Source organism: Octopus bimaculoides, chromosome 11 (assembly GCF_001194135.2).
Source record: "Octopus bimaculoides isolate UCB-OBI-ISO-001 chromosome 11, ASM119413v2, whole genome shotgun sequence".
Taxonomy (NCBI): Eukaryota; Metazoa; Mollusca; class Cephalopoda; order Octopoda; family Octopodidae; genus Octopus; species Octopus bimaculoides.
This window is the reverse complement of record NC_068991.1, coordinates 35,063,794-35,074,401: the sequence shown is the minus strand read 5'-3', so window position 1 is coordinate 35,074,401 and position 10,608 is coordinate 35,063,794. Positions and strand designations below refer to the sequence as shown.

Sequence of the window (10,608 nt, the reverse complement as noted above, 5' to 3'; positions counted from 1 at the left end):
TATATATATATATATATATATATATATATATATATTACACATACACACATTAACTTGTATTTCTCACCTGTCTGAGGAAGTGTTTGGTCTTGGTTATGAATGCTGCACTTATTGGGTATATCTACAGATGTACATCATTTATTAACAAATACTGAAACATATGTAACAGATGTAATAAAGGAATACCAAATAAATACAAGCCTATGATCTTTTCACTCATTACTGATGTGATGTTTGTATTACATTGCAGCTCTACTCAATCTGCACAGGATCCTGTGAGATCAAGCAACAGTGGGAGTTAAATGTGATTACCAATAAGAGCCAAAACCTGGATGTTGCACACTAAACTCATCTATTCCTACTTGTGTCTATGTGCACATACATGTATACACATACATATGTATGTACACACATAATGTACAAATATTTATGTGTGAATGTGTGTGTGGGGGGGATGTGTGTACGTATACACATGTCTATAAAGCAGCATATACCATAATGCAAAGGCAAAGTCTATTTTAAAATAGTTTCAACATCTGTTCAGAATTCATGCCAACATAGGTCTCTATTGTCCTTGTTCCAGTTTAAATACAACTCTAACTTTAGGTAGCTATTTTTGTTCTGTAGACTTACATAACTACCTACTTGGTAGTCCCTAGCTCTACTCACCAACTGTAATGTCCAGCTACAGAGAAATAATGTATACTGCCTCCATTAATTCTTCATGACTAATCAACAATTTTATATCACAGCACAAACTACTCCCATTAGATAACCAGAACTAGACACCCACAATTTAGAGTAACATACATTACAAATTTATTCTAAGATTTGATAAAAGGAAATGCCAAATTCTTCTGCATACTGAGTCATGTTATTTTTCAATATTTAATGCTAAGTTCAAAAATGGAAATTTTGAACTCAAAGAGGCACCTTGTTCTGGTCATCCAGTTGAGTCTGCTGAAGAGTTTTTAAGCCAACTTTTGCACGAAAATTCTCGTCAAACGACAAGGGAACTGGCAGAGAAAATGGAATGCTCCTACACTGCTATAGAGAAGCATCTTCACTCAATGGGAAAGGTTCAGAAGTATGGAGCGTGGGTTCTGCATGCATGAAGTGACAACAACAAAAATCAATGAGCCACAATCTCCGCTGGTTTGCTTGCTCGTCACCACTCAACTCATGGACACAAGCAACGATTTCTTTACCAAATCGTTACTGGCGATGAAAAATGGTGCCTGTACATCAATATGAAGCAGTGTAAGGAATGGCTTAGCCCTGGTAAACAAGCAACACCGCACGTGAAACAAGATCTTCATCCGCGTAAAACGATATGCATATGGTGGGACTGGGAAGGGATTATCCATTACAAATTGCTTGAACGGAACCAAACGGTCAATGCAGAACTATGTTCAACAGATGGAACAACTCAACACGGCTATTCAAAAGAAAAGACTTAATCGGCAGCATAGAGTTCTTCTGCTGCACAACAACGCCTGCCCTCGTATTGCCAATATGACCTAGGAAGCCATTCAAACGCATGACTGGGAAGTGCTGCCACATCTGCCGTTACTCTCCTGATTTGGCACCAACGGATTTCCACCTCTTTCAAATGCTATGCATAGAGTTTCATTCAATACTGATGCAGAATTGAGAGCTTGGTTATATAAATTTTTTGAGTCGAAATCAGGTGATTTCTACCAACAAGGTATTGAAAATCTTGTTGAACATTGGGAAGAAGTTGTAAACAACAAGAGTGAATACATTATTCATTAATTAGTTGTTATTTTTTATTAAACCTTTAAAAAAATTTTAATTAAAAAAAAAAGGCGGGAACTTAGTTGCCAACCCAATAGATGGATAACAATGTTTGTGAATAAAAAAAATATATATATAGGTCAGAAACTATTTCACTTCACGATTGAGTTGTTAGAAAATAAAATGAACATCCCATGTAATTATTTTTTCAAACAATATGCAGATGCCAAAATTATGTCAACACAGAAACATTTTTTCTTGTCCTACTTCCTCATAAGATATTTACATTCCCCATGGCTAGGTGAATAAATCATTTTGTGTTCAAGATTCAAGATTAATTTAAGGGAGATGCAAAATTCATCATCAAAATAAGTTAATGTTAAAGGAAATAAAGGAATAGTAGCTAAAGTCCAAGTAAAGCTGACCTGTATGTCACTGAAGTCATACAGATTGTCACAAAACTTCCTGAGAAGCTGGTATAAAATTATCCCATATCAAGAATAAAATATTGGGTTAGATTGTTCAGTTTTGCCAACACTAAATTCAAGCACTCTAATAAGTAGCTAACTTCAGTCTGACCCTTGTGCATGCACACTCGTTACATACTCGATACTTCAATGGAATTTGACACCAACTTTCAATGAGAAAGGCTGTATTTTGTGAGCTTCAGATCACACTGAAAATGGAGAACCAAAACAAACATGTATGGAGAGGGTGCTGTTACAAAAAGTGTGTACCAGAGGCATTTTCCAAGATTTCAATCAGGATATTTCTTGGCTCAAAATACACCTTGTTCTGGTCAGCCAGCTGAGATTAACAGTGACAAAATGAAGGAGATAGTGACACCATCCTCCGTTATAAAACCAGGATGATTGCAAATATTCTTCAAATATCCAAATCAAGTGTTGAAAACCCTCTGCATCAACTTGGTTTACATCTTTAGCCTCACTGTTTGGGTTTCACATCAATTGAATGAGGCTAACCTCGGCCAATGGATTTTCAACTGTAATTCATTATAGAAATGTGGAGAAAATTATCATTTTCTTTTTTAAAGGAGTGGTGACAGGCAAAGAAAATGAAACATCTGGAACAATGTGGAGTGAAAACGATAATGGAGAAAGCACAACAATCCACCATAAACAACTGTCAAAGCAGGACTTCGCTTGAAGAAAGTTATGACTTCAATTTGGTGGGATCAGAAGGATGTTGTCTATAATGAGCTTCTTCTCATGGACAGGAACATCAATCCAAATGTGTACCATGACTAGCTGGACAAATTAATGCAGTAATCCACCAGAAGTATCCAGCACTTGCTAATTGTAAAGGCATTGTCTTTCATCATGCCAAACCAGACTGCACACTTCTTTGCAGACATGGAGGAACTTACTGGGGCTTGGCTGGGAAGTTTTACTGCACCCTCTATATACACCTGCCCTTGCACCTTCAGATTTCCACCTGTTTGAGTCTCTTCAAAATTCATTAAATGGATAAGCCTTCAGATCTGAAGAGGATGCAAAAACTTACCTGGAAGAGTTTTTCACTAGTAAAGACACAAAATTCTTTGAGCAGGGAATAATGGATCTGCCCACAAGATGACAGAAGATATTGGAATAAAACAGTCATTATATCACTGCTCGAATAAACCACTTTGCATTTAAAACTTGTATCTCATTTTTGCATAAAAAATCCAAATGGACATTTTCACCAACCCAATTTTTTTTTAGTCAAAAAGTATCAGAATTCATGATGTTTGCAGATTCTACCATGCATGTGAAAACAGATTTACTAAATCTTTCATTTGTGTGTGTATATGTATATTGTGTGTATGTGTATGTTATGCATATTTGTATTTGAATGTTGTGTGTGTGGGGGGGGGAGAATAGGCAGGCTAGTGCCATTGAGTAATAAGATCTAGATGGATCTCCTGCTTTCAAAGCTAACCAACAAATAAAGGAACTGAAATTTTACATACAAATAAAGGTGTAATATTCAAGAGTGCCTCTGTGATAAGATCAAATACTATATACCAGTGTAAATCATCTTAGCCTCTGAAATCAGTTTCAACTATCAGCAATTTTAGTAAGTCAGTAGAATACTATTTTTAGCAATTTACTGGAAATATCTCATACATGATCAAAATACATTTACTTAAATTTTTTTTCCTGACAAAACACAGCTACCATATTCACGCTTTCTTTCATTAAAAAAAGAAAGCTGTTTTATATCATGCACATATTTATGGTCTACATAGGTAAAGTTCAAAAATAACATCTGAATTTTTTTTTTTTTTTTTGCTTTGTTTAAGATACCTGAACTTGGACAGTTTATTTTATACAGCAATTATAATAAATTTTCCATAAAGAGTACATTATACACAAGAGGAATATTTCCCAGGATTCCATTGCTCATAATTACTATTCCATAATATACACAAGTGTAACTTTACATAAATTTAATCATACTACATTCTCAATCCCTGCTACACACTTACATTCTATACTACATTCAAAAACAAATCACCTCTCTTAAAAGCTAGTTTTCACTTACCAATTCTTTATCCCAACATTTTTTCCCTCATCTTTCTTACAATGGCTTCCAATCATCTGATATTGCTAACTTAATGCTACTTCCAACTAAATCCATTTGAATTACCTACCGTTACTCTTCTCACTACCCTCTTTGTCTTAATTCTCAAATCTTGTATCAAGTACTTAATCCCTCCTTTTCAAAGCAGTATTCCTCGAGAAAAAGTTATTACTATATGATGACTCAAAACACCTGCAGCCACCCTTCTTATTACATATGCCAAGTTTCATTTCTCAAATCCCGTACTAAATAATTTACTCAAAATCTGCACACCACACACTAACCCGCAACAATCCAAACTGAACAATAACAGTACCGGTCTCACCTGATTGTCCTTAAGATGGATCAGAAAAATGTTACAGGTTACAGCTTCTATTCAAACATTTCAAAATAAAATAATTAGAAATAATTTTGGAATGAGTATCTTGATCATGCAAAATGAAATAAGCTCAAAGAAATGAAAAACAAAGTTAACCTCCATTTGGCTTGGGCATCTAGTTGGAGTTTTAATATTTGTGCCAAATTCACCAATATTAAATAATGTGAAAAACCACTGAGCTCCAAAATACCAAAGGACTAGATATGATGATATAGTTTCTACTAATTCTTCAGCTCTGAATATTAAATATTAGAAAAATACTACTAATTAAAATTAACATAAGTAACTTACCTTTTGTGCAGCACCAAGAACTTTGTCTAAGAATCGCAGCCATTCAAAAACAAATACTGGCCTTTTTGACTCCTGAATTTTTTTGAATGCTTCCTCATTCAGCAGGAGACTGTGAGCAAGCTCCATGGCGTTCAAGACATACATGTATATTTTAGGCCTGTTATCTTGAAAAACAACTCAATATCTGAAATAGTAAACAAAAAAAAAATGTATATATATATATGAATATACATGTATATAAATCAGATCCATATATGAAATAAGATCTTACACAGGTAAAACATTATAAATTGAACAAGCAAAAAAAATGCTTTGACAATCAAACCATCACCATCGTTTTAATGTCTACTGTTCTATGGATTAGATGATGGTATGTTTGGGAAAAACTTCTATGGCCTGATGCCCTTGATGGTGCCAACCTTACATCTTTCCAAGTAGGTAATAACCACCCCATCTATCAAATGACAAATAATCCAGATATGATTATATAGAAAGCTGGAAACAAATGATACAGTATGAATGGAATTTTATTTACAATCAATGAACACACATGAAGATGAAGGAAAATATGAACTCTCATGAACACACACACACATATATGTGTGTGTGTATATATATATATATATATATATATATACACACACACACACACACAAACATACAAGCATATAAACATATACACATATATAGGAGGGGTGTTCATTAAAGATTTCCCCTGACCCACTTCCTAAGGACTGGGATAAATGAAACTTGGCATAATTATCAGTCCTCTACATAGCCACCACCAAAAGTGACACACTTCTCCCATCACTTTATGCAGTTGTGAAAACCTCATTTGTAGCAGTCAGTAGGTTGCATCTGGAGCCAAGACTGTACCTCAGAAATAAATTCATCATCATATGAAAAGTGCTTCCCATTCAAAAATAAATTAATGGTTGGAAAGAAGTGGAAGTCTGATGATGCGAGGTCGAGAGAGTAAGGGGGATGAGGAACGATTTCATAGCCACAGGAGTGTGTTTTTATCTGAGCAACATGCACACTGTGAACTGGGGCATTGTCTTTGACAAGGCAGACTCCTTTGGTCAGCATGCCATGCCTCTCTGCTTTGATGGCATCCTGCAATTTTTGCAGCAGAGAAGCATAACATGCTCTGTTAATAGTGGTGCCCTTTGCCAGAAAATCCATCATCACTACCCTGCGCTGGTCCCAAAAGACTACTGAGGGTTGGACACGAGCCTTCTTAGGAGGTAGTGAGTTATCATGCTTCCATTGCTTCAATTGGATCATAGTGATGGATCCATGTTTCATCCTGTGTGATAAGTCTGCTGAAAAAGTCCTCCTCATTTTTTTGGCACACTGTCAAAAGAGCCTGGGAGCAAGTGATTTGTTCCTGCTTATGAAAAGGTGTGAGCATCCAGGGAATCCATCATGCAGACAACTTCCACATGTGCAAATGGTCGTGAATGATTTTCTCCATGGACCCTACACTTATCTTCATTTCTTAGGCTAGTCACTGAATAGTTATGCAGTGATCCTCCAAAATGGCAGCTTCCACTTTATGAATGATGTCATCAATGGTGAAATATGGTTGTCCAGGAATAAGAGCAGTTTCCACCTATATTCGACCATGTTTGAATTGGCAATGCCAGTGCTTGACTACATCATATGATGGTGCATCACCACCATAAACTTCTTTCATCTCATCAAAATCACTTTTGGTGTATGACCTTTCAAGTATAAGAACTTGATCACTGATCTACATTCAACTGCCTCCATTATAGCACCTTAGTCCACTTCAGCAGCTGTAAAAGACAAACAAATACTAGTGAAAAGCTGAAATTTACAATGTGAGAAGTAAAGACATGTATGATTATACCTGTACAAGTTCCGCTTACTGAAATAACTGCAAGTTGGTCAAGGGAAATCTTTAACAAACAGTGTGTCTATATATATATACCGTAAATCCTTGACGCAATTTTTTTCCCAAAATTTAAAAGTCAAAATCCCTGGTGTGTACTATATACGAGGTTAAAAATGAAAAATATTTTCTAAGCAATGTCCGAGTCTCTATTTGCTGTCTGGCAATGTTTATTCAGATGCATTTTGTGATGCCGGGCACGAAAATACCTTAAGCTTAGCCTGAAAGCAATGAAGTCATAAAAGAATCATCCATAACTTGCAGTAAGCAACATTTCTTAAAATAAAAGTATTCAGAACACAGAATAACATGTAACAAAAACAATTTGCAGACATGTTTACATTCCCATATAACAGTTAAGAACATCACCATTATTGTATTAAGCATGCGCGGAAGTGTTAATTACGCACAAATTGTGCTTAATAGTTTAGCACTAAATAGTTCATCCTGCTGTTTCTATTGGCAGTTCGCATCATTACCTGGGATAAGGTGGTGAAGCACGACCTTCGAACATTAGGCCTCACTGAGGCAATGACCAGTGACTTGGACCTTTGGAAATATGCAGTACGTGAGAAGACCCGGCAAGGCATGTGAGAGCATAATCTGTGACTTCTGCCAGAAGTGTAGCCAGCTCACTAATTCGTATCTTTACTTCATTGGACACTAAAAACCCTGCTTGCGAAGACCTGTTGAGGCAAGTGAATTTGGAATTTGAAATCTGAAATCGAAACGAATCTGACGACTGGCACCCATGCCAACTTCTCTTTCATTGGACACTAAATTCTGCTTGCGAAGACCTGTTGGGGCAAGTAAAATCGAAATTGAACCATACTCAATGACTGGTCACCGCGCCAGTGGAGCACTAACAGCACTGTCGAGCATGTTCATTGCCAGAGCAGCTGTCTGGCTTCCGTGCTAGTGGCCCGTAATTAGCACCATTAGAGCGTAATCGTCACCAGAGTTGCCTTCTAGCACTTGTGCTGGTGGCACGTTAGAAAATCATTCGAGTGAGGTCGTTGCCAGTGCCGCTGGACTGGCTCCCGTGCAGGTGGCATGTAAAAAACACCTTTTTAAGTGTGGCCGTTGCCAGTACCGTGTGACTGGCCCTTGTGCCGGTGGCATGTAAAAGCACCCACTACAATCTCGGAGTGGTTGGTGTTAGGAAGGGCATCCAGCTGTAGAAACTCTGCCAGATCAGATTGGAGCCTGGTGCAGCCTTCTGGCTTGCCAGTCCTCCGTCCAACCCATGCTAGCATGGAAAGCGGACGTTAAATGATGATGAGGATGATGATGATGATATACACACAAAAAAAGGTTTTGAAAAACTTGTTTAGTGAGGGGATTTATGTAGTGATGTAATCGTGAATTAAAATATGTAAAAAGATAAAAGTTGGTTATGCGTGCATATTAAGACGTGCTCTGTATTTTTCAATGAAAAAAGTTTATTTATTTAAACGTTCTTGTGAAGAAATTGTATCTTTGCACAGGCAGAAGGGGAATACTGTGAAATTTGGTTTGATGTTATCTGCACATTTTTCTATATGTTCACTGAGAGGAATTTGCCTGTATTGCGGGAAACGGATTTGCTCTTTATGTAGAGTGGTTCTCCGTCTCAAGGTCATACTTGTCTGTCCAATATAGTTATGTCCACAACCCGAGCAGGTTATTACATAAATTAGGTTCTCAGAGGCACAAGTGAAACTAGTTTTAATTGTGAACCTCTGTCCTTGTTTGAAAAGGAAATCTGAGCCTTCAAGTAAGTTGGGGCAGGTTCCACAGTTTGGGCATACACATTTTTTAACCGTTGGTTTTGTGGTTGTTTTGTAAAGCTTTGCATTTGATAGCAGTCTCTTTAGTGATTTGTGTTGCTTTTTGCATTTGATGAGTTTGTGTTTTCAGGATGTTGTTCATTTTTGGATCTCTAGTTAGTAAAGGGAGATTTTGCACAATAGTGTTGAATGCCTCACTGTTTCTGGGGTTGTGTGTTGATATAAATATTAGTGTTTTGAGATGAGTTGTGGTGTTATGTTTTGCTGTTCTTAGTGTTTGTAACGACTGATTTTTTTTTTGCACATTTAATTCCCTCGTCCATATGTGAGGGTGGATATTGTCTTTCAGTAAGCATTGTTTTGAGGTCTTGAAGACGAAGGTCCCAAGTAGTTCTATCAGACACTATAGTGCAAATCCTTTTTGCCAAATTGAAAGGGATATTTATTTTGATGTGTTTCGGGTGGCATGAGCTAAAGAGGAGATATTGTTTTGAATCAATTGGTTTACAATAGATGTCAGTTATAATTTGATTGTTGACTATTTTTATCATAATGTCTAAAAATGGGAGCTGTTCTTTATTAAATTCCATGGTAAATTGAATGTTACTATTTATATCATTTAGTGTTGATTTGAAATCAAAAAGTTTGTTGATGTTCTTCAGGGCCTTAGAGTCAACCTAGCTAAAACCAAAGTCCTAATAAGTAGGAAGATAGACAAAACACAAACCACTTCAGGTAGATGGCCCTGCTCGATCTGTAGAAAAGGTGTAGGCAGAAACTCTCTAAGATGCACCCAGTGCAAGCTATGGACACATAAGAGGTGCAGCAATATCAAAGGAAGGTTAACTAGGAAGTTAGTTTTTGTATGTAGTAGATGTTCAGGAGCAATAAACACTGTGAATGTGCAGAAAACAACTTCTGCCACATTCCAGGGAGAAAAACTAGACATAGTTGATAGCTTCCGCTATCTAGGTGACCAAGTTAGTAGTGGGGGAGGGTACGCTGAAAGTGTAGCTGCTAGAATAAGAATAGCCTGGGCAAAGTTCAGAGAGCTCTTATCTCTGCTGGTGACAAAGGGTCTCTCTCTCAGGCAGACTACATGACGCATGTGTATGAACAGCCATACTGTTGAAGACATGCGTAGGCTCGCAAGGAATGAAGCCAGTATGCTCCGATGGATGTGTAATGTCAGTGTGCATACTAGACAGAGCGTAAGTACCTTGAGAGAAAAGTTGAACCTAAGAAGCATCAGTCGTGGTGTGCAAGAAAGACGATTGCACTGGTATGGTCATGTGGCGAAAATGGATGATGATAGCTGTGTGAAAAAGTGCCACTCCTTAGCAGTTAAGGGAACCTGTGGAAGTGGTAGGCCCAGGAAGACCTGGGATAAGGTGGTGAGGCACGACCTTCGAACATTGGGCCTCACTGAGGCGATGACTTCTGACCGAGACCTTTGGAAATACGCTGTGCATGAGAAGACCCGGCAAGCCAAATGAGACCTAAATCCAAGGTCTCCTCCAGGAGTGTAGCCAGCCCACTTATGTGTACCTTCCTCATTGGACACCATTTTGAGTGTGGCCATTGCCAATACCACCCAACTGGCCTTCGTGCCGGTGGCACGTAAAAGCACCCACTACACTCTCAGAGTGGTTGGCATTAGGAAGGGCATCCAGCTGTAGAAACTCTGCCAAATCAGATTGGAGCCTGGTGTAGCCATCTGGTTCACCAGTCCTCAGTCAAATCGTCCAACCCATGCTAGCATGGAAAGCGGACATTAAACGATGATGATGATGATAATATATATATATATATATATATATATATACATAGTCAATTTAAACATGAATAAGCAAGAAAAAACACGAAAAACATGAAAAAACGAGAGGACATAGAATAAGTACAGTGTT

General features: G+C 37.6%; 1 protein-coding gene across 1 annotated transcript in view; it reads right to left on the bottom strand.

Moving 5' to 3' along the window:
• LOC106876982 (HEAT repeat-containing protein 5B) overlaps positions 1 to 10,608 on the bottom strand; it is a 153,988-nt gene that overhangs the window by 124,933 nt on the left and 18,447 nt on the right. The window contains exon 2 of the mRNA XM_052971972.1: positions 5,015 to 5,198. Coding sequence (XP_052827932.1) covers positions 5,015 to 5,158 — 144 coding nt within the window. The 5' untranslated portion in view covers positions 5,159 to 5,198. The remainder of the gene's footprint in view (positions 1 to 5,014; positions 5,199 to 10,608) is intronic.